The 19,438-nt window shown below is 45.4% G+C and overlaps 1 protein-coding gene across 15 annotated transcripts in view; it reads right to left on the reverse strand.

Annotated features, from left to right (window-relative positions):
• The window catches only part of KMT2C (lysine methyltransferase 2C), a 1,799,940-nt gene that overhangs the window by 93,965 nt on the left and 1,686,537 nt on the right, over positions 1-19,438 (reverse strand). For 14 of the 15 annotated variants that reach the window (XM_078663231.1, XM_078663229.1, XM_078663237.1 and 11 more), the window contains 3 exons: positions 18,411-18,547; positions 10,009-10,151; positions 9,597-9,765 (listed from right to left, as the gene is read on the reverse strand). In XM_078663231.1, coding sequence (XP_078519357.1) covers positions 9,597-9,765; positions 10,009-10,151; positions 18,411-18,547 — 449 coding nt within the window. The remainder of the gene's footprint in view (positions 1-9,596; positions 9,766-10,008; positions 10,152-18,410; positions 18,548-19,438) is intronic. The other variant, XM_078663230.1, reaches the window with a different exon arrangement.

A 19,438-nucleotide genomic window follows, 5' to 3' on the forward strand; every position in this document is an offset into this window, starting at 1 on the left:
CATCTTCGCAAACGCTTTTGACCCCAAGTTCACTAGTGCTATGCTATCATTCATTTGTTCACCAGCTTAGTTAGGCTAGTCACCTTTTCGTATAAACGGGGAACTACATCACAAATCCAATCACCCCCTCCCCACAACCAAAAAAAGAAAAGGAAAAAAAAGAATTTCAGAGTACTCCAAGTAACTCACTGTTACTCACTCACGAGCCCAGGGAGGGAGAATGAGGGGGTATTTTGAAGGCACAGAGTTGAAGCGCCACGAACGATGCGCAGCCTCACCGGAAGTCAGGCAAAGTCGACGGGGGCGGGGCCGCGTCCGGACCGGAAGAGGAGGCAGGCGGAGTGAAAGCGTCTCGCGGCCCGGGGCTCCTGTGAGCGGTGGAGAGCCCCGGGGCCGCCAGAAGGAGGTTACGCAAGTGTTGCACATGCCCGGTGCCTGCCGCGTGCGGAGAGTCGAGTCCCCCAAAATTGGCCCGGTAAGTTGAAAAGGGCTGGGGGGGGGGGGGGCTCGGTGCACTCGTGTGTGTGTGTGACTCGTGTGTGTGTGCTTGTGTGTGTATGCATGTGTGCGACAGCGGGGGGGGGCTAGGTGCACTTGTGTGTGTGTGCGAGCGTGTGTGTATGTGTGCGGGGGGGTTTGTTTCTGTATGAATGTGCGTGCGTGCATGGGCGCTCGTGTGTAAGTCTGTGTGTATGCGCATGCGTGTTTCGAGCTTGCCAGGAGACAGCGGCTGGCCACAGCGCGCGTTCACGTGCGCGTGACAGTTTCAAATCGCCTTCAAGGCGATGCGCGCACGGCCAGGATTGTCTCCTGGAAAGCCGACACAGCGACAAAAGGTTCTCGGCGAGAACGCGGTTCCGCGCGCTTAGCCGAGACCTAAAGAGCGCACTTCCATGGAAAAAATTGCTATGTGCAGGTAAAGAACCCATCACGTAATAAAGCTGGCCTGACCCCCTCGCCAGGAAGCATAACCTAAAAATTATCCAACGCAACAGCTATATAACCTATACAACCCAAGTATAGGGACAACACTAAAGAACAAATAAACAGATAAAGAGTAATTAAGACTATCTTTTCGACCATCTTGGAAGCGCCTTAATGCCAAGTCGGCCTGAGTCCCAAAAAGATGTCGTCAAAGGAATATCGACCAAAGTTGCATGGACCACCTCTGAAAAACCTGAAGTTCTCAACATCGTAGTGCCACCAAAGATGCCATATCCCGACCTACTGAATCAGTAGTATCCATGCTTCATCTAATTATCAGCTTAGATGCCTGTTGGTCATCTCTAATCAGCTGTTCAATATCAGAACTCCGGTCATCCTGAAGAGGATGATACAGAGAGTTATAGTACTCCCTCATCTGGGCCATCCATTTGCCGGCTCATGGAAAGATGGGAAGACGTGGGTCAGAGAAATAAGAAATTGCTTCACGACAGCCGAAAAGAAGACAATCCAGTCCGGATGGGCCGGATTAAAAGGACGGAAACCAAAAAGCCTCGGTTTCAATTGGAGGCCACTGTTTTACATAAACGATGATGCTAGCCAATAAAAAGGAGGGGCGGGGCTTCAAGTCCCCTTCTGAAATCTCCTCATCCACAATATGTCTCGCAGAGCGGCCAGCCCATGCACGCTGCAACACTAGGCGAGACCTAAAATGTGAATGTTATGACGACTGCTCAATGCCAGATATCCTGTGCCAATTGTGAGAGCAGACAGCAGTGTGTCACTCCTTGCTTCTGCATGTTGTCTGTTGTTATGAGGACAGTCTTGTTTTGAAGCGCTGGTAGAAAAGAGTTGAGGGCTAGCTTGATGGCTAGCAGTTCTAGGTATATGATGTGGGCCAATGGATGCCGGTAGGCTAAAGGCCCTGGATTGTAGTGATGAAGGTGGGTACCCATCCTGTTAGAGAGGCATCTGGGATAATGGTCACTTGCGTTAGGGTGTCTAGAAACAGCCTGCCTATCAAGAGGTGTTTGGTGTTCCACCAGTGAATAGAAATCTGGGCTCTTGTTGGTGCCAACACTAGATTGTCCCAATCTCCTTCCACTTATGTCCATTGTTTAGCTGGAAAATCCTGTCCAGGGCGCATAAATAACCGTGCATATGATACTATAGCTTTGGAGGAAGCCATCACACTTGAAAGTATCATTACAATTGTTACTGTAATGTAACGTTGTGTCTGAAAAAGAAATGGCAGTTGCGCATTGCCGGTCTGTACACCGTGCATGGACCCCAGGAAGGTCGAGAAATAGGATCCCGGTTTGTTGGTAGAGGAGGCCTTTGAGAGATTACATCTGCCTCTGCTTTTGCTCTGCTGATCCTTCTGGAACTGGAGTCGATATTCCTCAAATGTTGGTCTTTGGCTGGGGCCCCGTTGTTTGTTAACCCCCCCTCCAATACCCCCGTGTAGTATGGCCCATGCCTAAGCATTTTACTGAAGGGGATTGTAAGGCACCCTGTCAACATTGCGATTTATTATTATTATTTTTTTTTACATTTTCTCTAGCATTGGATCACCTTGAAGGGCAAACAAAGGATCCCTATCAAATGGTACATAGGAAGACTTTCTTGTACCTCTGGACTGAATGCCTATACTCTGAGCCAAGAATGCAGCCATACCAGTATGCTAGCATTAATAACTCTGGCGGGTGTGTTGGCTGTGTCTTCATGTGCGCCTATTGATGGCGTTGCGGATTATCTTCTCATCAGAAACAAGGTCCCACACCTCTTTTTCTTTGTTCTACCAGAAAATGCTTAAGAAGCTCCTCCAGAGCCTACAATGATGTTGCTGTTGCAGCAATGAGCAGCTTCCCCATAAGCCACATTCTTCCCAACTGTGTATTTTTTGGACTCCTTACCTGGAGGAAGAGCATCTCCAGTTGATTGTTCAGAAGTTCTTTTGTGTACTGTATGTATTACGTGTGAGTCTAGTATGATGTCTCTTCTGATGTAGGTTGGATCTTGAGAAGCGTGTTTAATTTTTTTCACTATGTTTTCTCTATGCTCAGGGTGTCATGGCTTGTGCCTTAGCTGGCTGTTTAAAGATGTCTATTGTGGACTTAACATACCCTGAGCATGGGAAGAAAGCCCTTGAGCATGGGAAGATATGTAACAGACTTTTCTGTCTTAAAGAGGGTTGCGGAACGGAAATGTTCTTTTCCTCCACAGTGTGCATCTTCACCTGATAAGCCTAAGCTGCCGGGTGTATCACAGCATGATATGACGTTGTATCATCTGGAGGCGCAGGCTTCACAGAGTATGGCTCGATGTCCATGTCATCCTGTGGGTCAACTATATAATCCTCCCAAGGATCTTGGAATGAGTCTTTCCCAGCATCGTCAAGATAACAAGGGCTCTCATGGACAGAATTGCTGGCCATGGGTATCTGGAAGCGAAGAATGTGGTGGTAGGGAAGGCACTAGTGTGGGAGGTGAGTTAGGGAGTCATGGAAATCCAGGGGGACTAGTAGGTAAGTGCCTTACCCTTATTGGGACTGGGTGCTTGTAGGTGAGAATGTGAATGGGGGGTATTCCTTAGTAGCCAGAGTATCCTCTTTGGTAGTGACAGGAGGCCTGAAGCTAGAGACTTGGCCACGATCCTCCCAGTATTTGGATGGATAATTTGTCTCTTGTTCATCAAGTACATTCGTATGCTTTACAAATATAGAGTCCTGTGAAGACTGCAAATTAGGTGTCAACTAAGGCATCGACTCAGGTTTTGGAAGTCAAAGCATCCCTGGATTCTTTCTACATCGGCTCAAAAGCTTGGTGAGGAGTTGAGGCTTTCGACCCATGAGGGTGGAAGCCATTTTGGTGCCAACAGGGTCTTTGGCTTCGATACAGAGCATGGTATGTAGGCACTTTTCAGCATTGCATGGGCCTTGGGAGGATCAGTGACCTTTACTATGCCATGAAGGGTTTAATGAAAGGGAGACACATGCATGAACGGACCCATGAATTTATAGGGGCCCATAGGTTTTGGCTTTGGCAAACAAGGTGCCGCTTCCAGTTAAGCCACCAAAGTGTTTGATAGGGTAAATTGGCAATATCTAGGTCACTACAATTTAGGGGATACGTTCTGTGGTGTGATACAGTAGATCTATAAGGCACCCTCCGCAAGGATCGTCTTAAATTGCAATTTGACAGCAGGCTTTAAAACATCAGGAGGGACTAGGCAGGGCTGCCCGCTCTCTTTGCTAGTATTTAATTTGTAAATCGAGACTTTCGCCAGTAAGATCAAAAAGGAGTGGGAAAAAAAATTCTTTATGAGTAACTCTTGGGTAAAAAAGATCTATTTATATGCTGATGACGTGATGATCTATGTGGCATATCTAGGATCCCCTTTGGAAGCGTTGGACTGTTTGATCTTTGACTTCGGGAATGTCTCTGGGTATGAGGCAAATCCAGCAAAACAAAGTAAGTCATGGTCTGGAATATGGAAGTAAAACAAATCATCTTATGACGACAGAATTAAAAAATCTGGGTATTAGAATGAATCAAAATCTGGAGAAAATGGAGCAATTACATTTTAGACGGGAGATGGTAGAAACAAAATAGGCTGTTATTGAGTTGATCACACCAATAACACTATATGGTAAATCGAATTTAATTATTATGTCCATTGTACCTAAATTTACTATTTTGTTTAATGCCATACTGTTACACGTCAGGAAATCATGGCTAGATAAATTAAATGGGAAAATAAACTCTTTTATATGGGCTTCTAAGGGGCAAGACTTTAAAGAGTGAAACGGAGTAGGAAACGCATTAAAGAAGGTATTGCGCTGCCATATTTTCATTGCATGCTTGGGCCTTTCAGCTTTAAAACTTTAGGTTCTTTTTGACAGACTGGCGTGACGTTGAAGGAGACCACATGTTTAAATAAATGCGGACGGAAGCAGAAGGTGAATGGTTAAATTCTTGATAAGGTTTGGAGATATGTGGTACTTTAAAAAGGTGAGGTTAAAGGTGCTGCAAGCAGAGGCGCTGCTCTGGGTACAGATTAGACGCCCCAAAAAAATGCCCCATATTATAGTTGATTTGCTCCAATATGGGATTCCCTAGGGACGCCGGAGTGCTTGAAAGAAAGGCTGGCGGTTGGGCTGGAATATTAAAATAGGTCAACTACAACAGGCGGGGGAACTGTGCTCTTGGGAAGAGTTGCAGGCAACGGCCAGTGGATCCATCTCCAAATTCAAATCTATAAGTTGAACAGCTGGTCCCAGGGTACAGGGGTGGGGGGAGGTGGGAGGTGGGAGGAGAGAAAGCAGATTGATACAAATGAGCTGGTCGATCGAATGGTGAATGGGTCACAACGGAAAGAAAGGCATTTCAGGATGGTATTGGTTAGTGCTGAACATCATTGATGGAGACTTCTGCCCGCCTGAGATGGGGAGAGCACTTTCCAAGATCACAGTTACATCATATGTGGCAAGTATCTATGAACACTTTGTATAGCATGGTAAGACCTGCCTTTTTAACAAGGAATCATTTGTTCTCCCTTCATAAAACCTTCTCGACTTCTAGGAGAATGGCTATGCTGCAAGGGTTGAAGGAGGTACGCTGTGAGAAGTGTGGGGGCGCGCGATGCTGATGATCACATGTTTGCCACCTGTCACAGTTTCCAGCTGTTTTGGGAAGAAGTTGGTGAGGTTTTGAATAGCATATTCAATTGCAGCTTGGAAGTGAGCTGCAAGATGATTATCTTTGGCTAAGTATCCGGGCCTAGCGCCCTCCGGGATCAGCTGCAAGTTGTTATTCTTCTTAATTTTACTAGAGAAAAGAGAAATTTGTAAGCAATAGATATCTACCTCATGTCCTACTAAAACTGAATGGCTGAGCTCAGCTGCATATGTATGTAAAATGGATACGAGCCGTGCACATGCAAAAAGATCTAAAATGTGGGCCCCTTTGGTGACATGGCTAGGAGGAGAAAGTGGGATGAGAAGACTGGTGATAAGATAGATGGAGGCATGTGACACTCAGTCCCCCCCCTCCCTCCTGTTCCAATGAGTAAGCAAATCCGGTTAATCAGATACGGTGTTGGGCAAAGTCTAGCCTACAAAGGTGGGAAACCTCTTCCTTTACCTGAGTAACCCTCGTCTCCTTGGCAGCAGGACAGATGGCTAAAAGGAGAGTCAGGTGGTCAGTCTGAAGTGAGTGTGGCAAATGAAGAAAAAATAAATAAAAACTTATTCAATGACATGAACATGGACAGCTTCAAACCTCCAAATTTTACTAAATGCCAAATCACTTGGATTCAGCCTGAACACGAACCTCACCTCAAGAAACAAAGACGGCCTAGTACAAGCTCTCCCTTCTAAAGAAACCGTTTCTTCCAGGAAGTGACTTCCGAACTATTGTTCAAGCCCTCATACTCTTGCATCTCGATGGGGGTAACGTACTGCTCAATGGCCTCCCAGACTTCAAAATGACATTCCTGAAGGTATTTCTACATGCTGCAGCAAGTCTCATCCAGTGCATGAAGAAATATGATCACATCGCCCCCAGGCTGATGGAACTCTATTTGCCCCTCTTGATAAAAGCATCATCTTCAAATCAGTAGCATCAATTACAAAGACATCACAACTTGCAACCCCGTTTATTTTGCAGACAATCTCACAATCACTGGTGGTTCTCAGCAGACCCACAGCCAGGACACGATTAGATTGCAGATTGCAGACTAAGAAGTTTGACAAAGAAAAGCAGGGCCTTTTCCAATTATGGACCTAGGATCTGGAACTATTCTACCCCAAAGCTGTTCAAACTTAGGAAAGAGTTTAAGATACACCCCTTTAAAGAACACTACACCACAATGTATTAATCATCCAGAAACCAGCTTCCTCTACTTTCACTTACTGACTTTATGCTTGTCTTTATCGATGTACAACACTCCACTGCTTATTGGCTACCATGGCACTATAGAAGTACCACATACATAAGCACATGTCACAATGTTAGTACACTGCAGTCCCTGTGACTGGACCTCTCTGTTTAGTCCCTCTTTGCATGTGTGATTAGGACCTAACATTATCAAAATAATGGAGATCCTTTAGAAAGTATACCATGAAAGAGTTAACTCAAAAGTTTGTCTTGTAGGGGAGGAGCTACGCTACGAATCAAGATGGCCGCATAAGCTCCCGGCTCCGTCGACCTCCGCCAACAGCTCGATTATCCTGTCTTTCATCCTGTCTGCACACCTGATTTTCTTGTCTATGAAGGTCTACTGCTTCCAGAGGTGCAATCCCGAGATTTCTACCTTATCGGCTGACGAAGATACGCCGTGTTTCTATTCTCGGCCTAACATCGTGTTGAAGCCTGGGCCTCGATTTCTAGACTACCCGAGTCGGAGTTGAACAACATCGGCCGTGAGACCTGGACTGAGCCCGGTCTCCCGAAGAGTGCCTGAATTGTTGATTTTTCTGACGATCCTTTGAACGATCCACACCCGGGACACGCCAGCGTGCCACGCCGGCTGCTGTGGTGGAGGCCCGGCGCCCGGAGCCCTTTCTCCCCGTGGGGGTCGACGGGCCGGGTCCTCCCTGACGGCGAAGGTGTGTTCTATGAGACGAGGAGCGCCCATTATTTGTGATCAGATTTACGTGGCCTGTGACTCTGGAGCAGCTGGCCTCCGGGGTCCGAACCCGGCTCTGTCGCCTACTGAGAGGAGATGGAGCGGACGGAGGGCACGCCATCACTACGGGCCGTTGTGACCGCCATTGGGGCGCTCCATTCGCACACAGTCGCTGTGTTCCGGACACTGATGGTGAAAGTAGACGGTATCCTGGCACCTGAGGACAACGTCTCGTTTGGTCTCCAGCTGGAGATGGTACCAGCGATGCATGGCATCTCAGAGGTCGGGGTCCCTGTGCATCGCCCGGACTTTATGATTCTCGACGGTCCCCTATTGCCGGCTAGCCAGCCCGTGCTTCTCACTAGTGTCTTTTGCCTGACCCTGCTGCCACCCATCACTTCTTTGGACAAACTTCCATGTGGCCACGAGTTACTTGCTGATGGTTTCGGATGCTTGCTGTTCTTGGACATCTTTCCTAGTTCGAGCCATGTACTTTTATCCTGTTTTCGATCCTCTTATGCTGCAAAGAACTTTTATGGACGCTCTGCCTTTTCCATCAAAATGGCGGCTCGAGTGGCAAGGACTCTTAGGACGGACCGTACGGGCCAGGGCTGAACTTTATCGCTGGGTTCCGATATAATAGCTTTTCTTAATGCCGGGGTTGTGCCTATATTGTGATGGGAATTGGGTGGCTGTTATTTATCCTACCGTGACTGGTTTGTATAATTGCTGAATATTGGTTTTATTGTGTCTCCGGGTGGTTGCTGTTGGCGGTGGGCATGGGAGTCCGGGAGTGTGTCTGCTTTCTCCTCCTCCGCTTTCTCTTTTCTTTCCCTCTCCTTTGGGGCAGTTCCTGGGCGACAGGCACGCTGTTAGTGGGGTAGGCCGTAGCCATTACAGTGGTGTAGGGTGGCGGGTGTGGGGGGGTTTGTTATTTTAGTTTGTTTTGTTCTATGGTCCCTTTCTTCTTTTTCCGTCTGTCTCTGGGAGGGTTCTTTACCTCTTTAGTAGGGTTGGCTGTCTTTCTTTCCCTTTTTCCTTTCTTATAAGGCTTCTACACTCAACTATGCCTTTAGGTTACTGGGGGGCGAGTTTTCAGAATGGTGCTCTGCTTTATTGTTTGCTGTCGTATTGTTTTTGCTCTAGGTCCGCCTCGGCGACTGTATTGTTTTGACAACTGTGTGGTTCATCAACTGATTCTGTTTGCTCTGCGGGGTACGTCCCCCCCTCACCTCTTCTTATTTTATTATGTGGTGTGACGCCATTGCTCCTGCAGCCGTTCCTACTCTACATAACTTTTTTTTTAAAACGAAAACCTCATATATCCTTATGCTTTGCAGTGCGCACTCACACATGACGTATCTATGATATTGCTTTTTTCGGTCGTGTTCTTGTTTCTACATCCTGATTCATTTGATACGCTTGCGGCCGGCCCCTGTGGTTGTGGGCCTGCGCATGTAATACTTTGCAAGTTTCAATAAAGGTTTTATTAAAAAAAAAAAAAAATAGTTTGTCTTGTGAGAAAACCTTTTAATATTCCTTTGTGTAAGTCATCAAATATATACTCGATTAAGATACCAATCTTTAACATTAGTCTGGAGTTACTGAGACTACTGTGAATGAGTGAAAACCATCAATGATCTTTTTCAGCAGTCAAAAGAAAATGTGCAGGTTTTGGGGAGAGTTAGAGAGGGTCTAGGCTACTCTAGACAGGAGCTTTTTTATACCAATAACTAAGTATTCTGTACAACACCTTAAGAGTGAGAAGATGTGTATACACAACAAGCTTTATTAAACTGCTAAAAAAGGATTCGTTAATATTTATTAATTTAACATTATACAAGTCAAGATACTTTAGTTTATAGCTGAAATCATTACAAATGTAGATGAATGCAAAATCAGTGTGGCAATGTCTGAATACCCTTCTGCCACAGGGATGTGGATGGCATTTTTCAAAATGTTATGTAAAATATATTTAAAACAGAGCACTTTCATTAGCATGAAAAACACATATAAAGACTGACCTGAATATGAGAGCGAGCCAAGTATACATTTGACTTCCACTCTGTCTTCATTTTACGATATTGAGAGGACTTCGAATGGACAAACTGCTTACTGTAAGGCGCATTTAACTCTCCTGTTACTGTGCTCTGAAAGGACTTAGATGTGCTGGTGCTGTTTAAAGTGTGAGGCCTAAACATTGAGAAATACGCACATAAAAGAAAAGATAAAAACAAACTGAAGTTGTCTCTGAATAGATCATAAACAGAATATAATCTTTGCCTATACATAAATAGATTGACATTTTTATTTTAACAAGACACACATACATTATGAAAGACAGCAGAGTCTGTAAGCAGCAGACAAAAACACAAAAATAGAACTTGGTCACCTAAAACAACTTGTGTTTCATAATTTAAAACTAAAAGAAAATACCTTAACACAAACCTCTTGACATGGCTACTCATTTTCGGCTCAGAGCGAGTACAGCCCGTGGGGTTGATGGAAAGAGGAAGCTCCATTAATGGATTGCGGCCATACCGAAAAGTGTAGTTTTCACAGGCTTCTACCCCTGGAAGCTAAGAAATTAGATTTAGGTGTTAATCCGGTAGAAAGCATTACACAATGCACAGATATATTAACAAAAAGTCAGATGGGTATGCTTCTTGCATAATTGTATATTTGATTTTTCACCTGAAGTGCCTTTTTAAAAATATCAAGTTGCACTTTTTTATTTGTGTTCAGATGTACCCTGTCACTGTGTATTCCTGCTGTTTAAAGGTGTACATTTGCCAAATGGACTAAACTGTATGCATGGGCGCACTCAGCATATATTTGAAAATTATCGCTGTAACCTCATGCTTGATTTTTATTTTGCAGCAATAAGAGTTCATTGTAGCCATCTAATCTAGTGGGTGTGTTATTTATTGAACAGTCTGACTAGATCAGAATTTCCAATGATATCAGAGTACACTCTCAAGCTACAAAGACTTGACTTCATTGACTAGAAAAGGAAAACATGAATCTGCAACGCATTTCCATAACAGTTATGCACATATTCACACAGTTCAATGAGCTATCCACTAACCTATTTGTCAGTATTAACACGGACATCAGCACACACACTGACAAAGTTATGAGTTAGTACTCCCACCAAGAGCCTCAAATGTGGGAAGAAACCACAGTGCAAAGCATATACTCTTAATATTTGTATGAAAGAGGGACGAAAGTGACAAAGCTATAGACCGATTTGTACAGATAAATTAGCAATTACCTGCAACATGAAAAATGGGTACATTACTAATACACTACTTAACTCTTTAGCAGCCATCTGAGTTCGGGAAAAATGGATGTTTGCTCCAATTACACCACAACCCCATCTTAATCAAGCAGCAGTGGGATACTGTCGATAAACATTCTATAAAAATATCCCCCTGAAGCTTTCCCTGGTTTCTGAAAACTAGGGATTGAATTATACTATACACTCAATAAGATCACCAAAGTTCAGAAAAGAAACTACATAAAATAAAATTAAGCTATAACCATTTGAAACCCTGAGTACTTTTTATTGGCACATACATCTGGTTACGTTTTTTGTTTTTATGGAAATGTAAACGTTTTGCAATGAACATAAAATACAACACTGTCTACTTACAAATATCACAATTAAGTTTAGTTGCCCAAAAGTATTACTGCGACAGTTAGTTTAGATGTTATAGGGTCTATTCTACAACTGATCAGTAACACATTTTCTCTCTAGTAACCTATTATGCACATAATATACTCTACCCCAACTTTTGTGAAATGAAAGAAAGTGTGTTGAGGGTCACTTTCAGCGTTCTAAATGGAGGTAAATTCGCTGTGCCTTTGCAGTGCAAGCTGCTTAATCATGAACACTACTGCCAATGATTTGCAGAAAAAGGACAGGCAAGGCCATCTAATGTTGTTAGTGAGGTAATCAAGAAAATCAGCTTGTTTAAAAGTAAACCAAACTTTATTTTCAAACTAGCATGGTACTCCTATTCAACGAAGAAAACATGAGTAGCTAGCTATAACAAATGACTACTGTCCTTAACAGTTTTGCACATTGTCAAATTCGCCTTGCCAGACAAGCTTGCGGCTTTCCATGGCTGAAAGCTGCCTCCTCACATGAATATGGCCTGCTGCAAAACAAGTTTTCTCAATGCTGTCTCAAAACTCTACCATCAAGTTATTAGGCGATATCTAATTACGCCCACATCTTTACTGCAGAGCTCACCTGGCCGGCAGACGCTTGGAGCCCGGAGACGCCAGGGGGCCCGGAGACGCAAGGAGCCAGGAGATGCCGCTCCCAGCCGTGAGGGGAACGGTGCGGTGTGCCTGAGGGGCCGTTGGAGAACCAGGAGCCCCAGAGATCCCTGCAAGGCGCAGGGGAAGTGACGCTGCTGGAGGGCGCCTGAGGCCCTCATAACCGGCCCGGCCATCCCGCAGCATGGGACGTCCACATCTTTACTGCAGAGCTCACCTGGCTGGCAGACGCTTGGAGCTCGGATACGCCAGTGGGCTCGGAGACGCAAGGAGCCAGGAGACGCCACTCTCAGCCGTGAGGGGGACGGCGCGGTGTGCCTGAGGGGCCGTTGGAGAACTACAAGCCCCAGAAGTCCCTGCAAGGCGCAGGGGAAGTGACGCTGCTGGAGGGCGCCTGAGGCCCTCATAACCAGCCCAGCCCTCCCGCAGCGTGGGACGCCCACATCTTTACTGCAGAGCTCACCTGGCCGGCAGCCGCTTGGAGCCCGGAGACGCCAGGGGGCCCGGAGATGCAAGGAGCCAGGAGACACCGCTCCCAGCCGTGAGGGGAATGGCGCGGTGTGCCTGAGGGGCCGTTGGAGAACTACAAGCCCCAGAAGTCCCTGCAAGGCGCAGGGGAAGTGACGCTGGTGAAGGGCGCCCGAGGCCCTCATAACCGGCCCGGCCCTCCCGCAGCGCAGGCGAAGCCCGGGCCAAGGGCGGGTCCGTTTGTGCCCGTTGGAGACCAAGGGAGGCTGGGCTGGGCCCCCCCTATGACATCTTCCACACCACAAGATCTGGCTTCAGATGAAGTGGACTAGCGATATAAATAACTGTTTTATCTGCCTGCAAAGATGCCTGCCCAGGAGGGAAAGGGAAAAAAGGTTACAGGCGCTGTTTATGTGGCCGGGACCTTGGACCAATTTATAACAAGAGCCTCGTCTGTTTTAGAGCACGAAATAGCTATCACAGAACAGCGCCTCTCCATGGACCCAACCTTTAACAAACGCTCATCTCTGGGGGGCTAGTGAGTGCGCGCACCCCAGATAAAAATTTACAAATGGCCCCTACTACCATAGCAACAACTACAGGTACTTGCGAATCGCACATTACGGACAATGGAGCCTCCAACTTAGGCGGGGTACTGGTACAGATAGCTCCTCTACCCAGTGCCCTAATACTCGAGCGGACTAGTGGCCCTGCCACACGAGCAATGAATGGTCACAAAAATCCAACGCATCCCCCGAGCAGATGCAGGGTGCAGTTGCTAAGAGGAAACGAGGGGGTGCCCAACAGAAGGGGAGAAATCCAAAAGATTTTAAACCAAATAAATGCAGCGATGTGGCTACGGTGGACCCCACTGCCACTCAAACTGCCCAGGACAGTCGCACCGTTGCTCGCACATTGAATGAGAAAGACTTTGCCAACAGACTACCCCAGACAGAGGACGCCTACTGGCAAAGAATTAGCAGACTTATTGACTTGTCTTTGAAACCTTTAATGGAAAGACTTTCATTAATTGAAAACAAATTGTTAAATATTGAAGAAATTATGGTTCCTAGCGTGGATGCCATCAAGAACACTATAGCGAACCTTGGCAGACCATATGATCCAGTGAATGAGGATTCCAAGGGGTAGTGGGGTGTCTGTTAGAGCCAACCTTAATAAGAGCGTGCAACCTATGGCCCCCATTGTAGAGAGGGATGAAGCACGGGGTACGAATAATCCACCGGAACCAGAGGTGCCAAGTGATAGGCCCCGTACTTACGGGGAAACACTCCTGGGAGCCCCAAAATCACAGAGAATGACTATTGCCACCCAGGGAACCGACACAGGGATAGCTGTAAAGAACATCTGCCCACACCTAGATTTACCCCCGGATTGTGCACCATATGTTGCAATACTGACTGGGGTACCACAATTAGATCAAGGGAAGGTTGAATCACATGATCAACTCAAAAACGAAACGATCCACTGGCTAAATAATAACAGACCCCTCCCGAGAGAAGTCCAAGGCCAGATTTTATGTGTGAGAAGAGTGAGTTCGGTGGGAAGCAGACCGAAAAACTCTGTAGGAGACTGTATTGTTATAAATTTCAAGGATCCGAGAGTAGTGGGTCATGTATGTTTGGGTTCTACGAGATTCTCAGGTTCCACCATTAAGGCCCATAACCTCAGCTATTTATATTCCCCCCTACACCACATGTCCATCTACGGTCAGTTTGAATGGAACAGGAGCAGCTATGGTGGTCAACAGTTTTCTGTCCCTGCTCAGCAATAGATTTAGCGTTCTAGATCTGGTAGATAGACTGTCACCCACGTGTACTAGTTTGAATGTTCCACCGAGACAAAGTCTAACCGCTAGTGAGGTAGTGGGTGGGGGTCTAATCTCTCAGATCCTTTCAAATGTTGAGGAGGGGCTGATGACTGACGGATTACCATTGTTGCCCAATTTAGTGGGGGTGGGGGAGAGCTTCATTAGTACAAATGCTCCCAACTGCGATTGTGCTGCTTTGAATCAATGCTTAAAGGACCTTTCCCGGAAAATGTTGGAATTGTTGCCCAAAGATCGGCTGAGACGTATGGGGTAAACCCTTGCCGGGACAAACGTATGGTCCCTGGAGGTTTAAGAATTCTATCGTGGAATATTGCGGGCCTCGTGACCAAAATGGATCAACCCGATTGGGGGGGCCTACATTGACGGTCACGAGATCTGCCTATTCCAGGAAACGTGGGTTGTAGACCCTCAGTATAGAGCAGGGTTCGTTGCATACTGTGAAGCAGCCTCCAAGGGGCCAATGGATAGACCATCGGGGGTTTATGCATATGGGTGGGTTCCCATCTACGATGCAAGATTAGGCGAGTAGATACGCACTCTTCAGCTATCATGTGTATCCTCCTGTCACACAGTAACCTCCCGAGACTAGCTGTCATTAATGTCTACTCTAGGCCAACACAGTATGGTGCCACCTCCTCTACCCTAGACTCTTTGGCAAGCTTTCTAAGCACACTGGAGGGGGTACCCACCTTGTAATCTGTGGGGATTTCAATTGTCATTATGTGCCCCTTAATGGCCTCGCTCAAACTATAAGCAGTGATGAGGATGCAGCCTGGTCAATTCCCCCACCTAACATCTACCCAACTATGGGGTGGACACCCCTAGTTCTGCAGCTAACACTAACTCTGACCTACTCCCCAAGGGCTTGCAACGGGCGGTTCCCTGGAGATAGCCCAGGGCATCCCACCTTTGAGACAGTCAATTGTTGAAGCTCAGCCACCTAACTAATGCTTAGCTTGGAAGTCTGGCACAATGTAGTTGATTTCAGCGTTAATGTACGCTGCGAAAGTGACCACAACCCTCTAATCATTGTGCTGGACTTTCAGATGGGGGGGGGGGGGGGGGGGGGAGTAGGTACCACTGGAGATACTTTGCAGCATAACAATCTGGTAGTTGACCAAGGAGGGAGACGGATTAGGTGGGCCAAAGTTAACCAATCCCCAGACACCATGTCTGAGCTCTATACAAGTATTATTCCAATACTGGAGAAGGCCAGCCGCATAATGAATGTAGGACAGATTGAGTCTAGGCCCTAATAGCGAACTTGGGGAAATACACCTGGAAATGGTCCAGACCCTGCAGCAATAAAAAATCCTGGTATAATAGGGATTGCAGCGCAGCGAAAAAGGCTTTGTTGCTCTCACTTAAGGGGGGCAACAAAGATTGTATCAGGAAGCAAGGACTGCATTTAGGAAAACAATAAAAAAAAAGCCAAATTAGATTGGGAAGCAGATAGATGGCAGGCCATTAAGATTGCTTTAGACTCAAAGGGTAGTAGATCTTTCTGGAATTTGGTCCACTCGGATAACACTGAGGGGAGGACCACTATTGATCTTCATATTAACGAAGAATCCTGGCATCTATATTTTAAAGAATTGTATTCTAGCTCGTGCATTGATAGGAGTGGCAGTAAGGCATCCCAACGTGATTTTAACTTAGAACCCTTACAGGAAATACCTCCATGTACAATGGGCGAGGCAGTATCAGCTTTAGTAAAGCTCCAACCAAACAAGGCACCCGGGTTGGACAGGATCCCAGGGGACCTGTTTAAAAATGAACAGACAGTGTGGGCACCATATCTATTACTACTCTTTAATGGAATTCTTCATGGCCTTCCAACACCGCCGACTTGGGCAGGCGCGGAGATTGTCCCTATTTTTAAAAAAAAGTCCCCGATTGAGCCCGCGAACTATAGGCCAATCAGTCTTATTGATGTCACGCAGAAAATCTATGGTAGGATATTATTGGGTAGATTACAGGAGTGGATGGAAGATCGAGATGTATTAACCCCGCTGCAAGCAGGATTCAGATCCAAAATTTCAACGGTTTAGGCTCCAGTTAATTTACTGGAAGCATGTAGTTTTGGAAGGGGGGAGCTTGTATCTTACATTTGTGGATTTAAAGTCGGCGTTTGATATGGTGGATCGTGACCAGCTGTGGAGTATTCTGCTGGACATGGGAGTTCTGCCATATCTTTGCCATCAACTTAAACGCCTCCATGAGGATACATATGCCAGAGTAAGATACGGCAAAAATGGCCTACTAACAGCGCCTTTCCCCGTCGAAAAGGGGGTTAGGCAAGGCTGTGTATTAGCCCCAACCCTTTTTTCCTTATTCCTAAATGGTCTTATTGATGACCTGCTCGCCGCAAAGGACCTGGATTATCCGAGAATATTGTCATCTAAATTCCCCGCGTTAATGTTCGCGGACGACACCCTGCTCCTCTCAAAGTCATCGATGGGGGTGAAGCGAGTGTTGAAGGAGTTTGGCCAGTTCTGTAAAAAAAGAAACCTGGTAGTTAACATTAATAAAACAAAATATATGGTTTTCAATGCCAACTCCACCAACCGCCCGCACGCACTGATGGATGATAGAACACTAGAGTGAGTTAACATCTTTGATAATCTGGGTCTATCGCTAAATGACAAGATGGGATGGGGTCCCCAAATTGAGAAGGCCAATCTGAAATTAGCCCAGGCAATAGGGGGACTAATGAAAGTCCACAAGACTTGTGCTGTGAGGACCATAAGCCCACCGCTTGAGATTTACAAAGTACAAGCCTGGTCTGCCGCTCTGTACGGGGCAGAGTTGTGGGACACTGCCCCTCCAATGCCCTATCACTTACTGAAAAGAAGCTTATCAGAAATATCCTGGCCTTACCAGTAAGCACGCCCCTAGTCCCGCTACGAATGGACCTGGATATTCTCCCAATAGTGGACTTAATTTCGACACGACCGCTGCTATACTGGCGGCGGTTGTGGAGTACACCCGAGTTGAGACAATATAGGGAAGAATTAAAAGTGGTACTGTCACTACTGGGGGCTGCAGGCAGTATACCCTGGTTGTCGTTTGTCAGGGATTCTTTTCGTGCCATGGGTAGGGAGGACCTTTGGACTATCCCTGAGGAATCATGTAGAGCTATTTCTAAAAAACAACTAGCTAAAGCTGTGAAAGACTTCAAACTGACCAGCCTAATCCAGGCAGTAAAAAACACTAGCCTAACCTAAGGGTTCCTTGATTTTAAGTCACTTTATCAATTTGAACAGGTATTAGATCAAATTCAGCCACCCCTAGCAAGGAAGCTGTATCTGCAATTCTGATATGGGTCACTCCCGCTCTATGCAGTAATCAAAAAGTGGGCGGGGGCTAATAAGTCTTCTTGCCCAGGATGTATGGTTGAGGAGGAAACAGTGACCCATGTAATGATATTCTGCCCGGCATATAAACTGTCTAGGTCAAAATGGATCATTCAACAATGCAGAAACCTGGGTATCAGAAAATATCAAGACTTCTTAAGGATCCTAAAATCTAATACTGCACAATATGTTGTGGCGTGAATTTCTTTTCGCCATGTAGCTTAAACGAATGTATCTGTTAAAGAATGTAATTTAGCTATTGGTGGCTGTTTTCTTTTTTTGACTTTTTAAAGTAACCAGCCTAGTAGTATATCCGGGGAGTTGCCTTTAGGTGAGACCTATTGCCCACCAAAACTGGATGCCTTACTGACAATGGATGTTCATTTTTATGGTTTTTTTAAGAAAGCTTTTATACAGTTTTAACCTTAAATTATATTTCTAAATATTAGGTTTTAACAAGATAAACTGACTCACATGTTATTCTCCCCTGATGCATGTGTAAACTGTGTGCCAATAATATAACGAAATTGCATTCCCTAATGCTGCCGTTGATTATATTTTATTGCATTGTAAAAATGTATATGTGCTTTTATGGCTGAAATAGCAGCAACAAAGTTTTTTGATGATGATGGTCACTTCGTAAAAAAAAAAAAAAAAAAAAACAATTAAATATGTGCTTTGAGTAACTACATATCTGAGGCCATAAAGACGTTTGAAAGTGTATTCAACAAATCTCTGAAACATAACATTATAATAATTTGCATTAAGAGTCATGACTGATGCTGGACACCCACCACAAATATTACAAATAAACCCTTATGCAATCAATCATGTTACACAAAGTATCAATATTAGTAGTGATGCAGGGGATTACTTACAGATTCAGCTATTCTTGCCACAGCAGAGACTGTTAAACCAAACAGGTCTTCCCCTTTCAAGTACATCGGAAACAGCCGCAGGATTTCAGTGTCCTTCCTACTGAGTGCAACAGGTTCCAGGATTTTATCCCAAACACCTAGTAATACCATTCACCGGATACAAGAAGGCATACAGAGTTACTTACAACTCAAAGGAGCATTCCTTATTAGAAAGACGTTATTCTAAATGTTGTTTTACAGGCATACTTCTAAAGAAAGTAAACATGTGCAAACTATTCCAAAAGAATCAAATCTGTGTCCGATATTGTCAATCAGCCTCGAACTTGCTTGAACAAAATTTTAAACTAAAGAACTATTTTTTCTGAATGCCAGCTAGAAGCTCAGCCAACAGAGAGAGAGGGAGAGGATTGTGAAAGTCCACCAAGGCAGAATTATAACAGAGTAGGCACCCACACTACAGTAAATCTGACTAGAATCCTTTCAGTTGCTTGTAAACTGCCAATTGGGAAGCAGTAAGCAGGACTGGGGCTAAAAGAGTGCCTAAATGGATGGACTCAGTAGAGTATGCATTTTGACAAGCAACAACTCAGAGGAAGCTGAACATTACAGGACCAAGATACAATTATTTACAGCACGGATCTTTATCCTTAATATGGGCTCCAGAACTCAGTGACTTTTTGGGGTACATCATCACTGGAAGAGACAATCCCAGTATGGAACACTTTCAAACTGTTTAAGATTTTGCCAAGACTCAAAAAAGATAAAGCGGTATAAAGTAGCAGTGACAGTGGGGACATTAGACTATGTAAGAATAAAAATTCAGGTAGAGTTTCCACCCGAGGACCTCCCAGAATCCAAGGAAGGAACAAACTACTTATCCACAATGTTCCTTTAGGTACATATAACAAGAAGGCAAATGCACATATTTGAAAGAGGGGAAGCTCTGCTTGCCAAAGCTGTGTATCTACTGCTCTCAATTGTGCTGATTAGGGACGGCATCGCGCGACTCCGCTCACGCGTCGACTGCG

The sequence above is a fragment of the Lissotriton helveticus genome, chromosome 10 (assembly GCF_964261635.1).
Source record: "Lissotriton helveticus chromosome 10, aLisHel1.1, whole genome shotgun sequence".
Taxonomy (NCBI): Eukaryota; Metazoa; Chordata; class Amphibia; order Caudata; family Salamandridae; genus Lissotriton; species Lissotriton helveticus.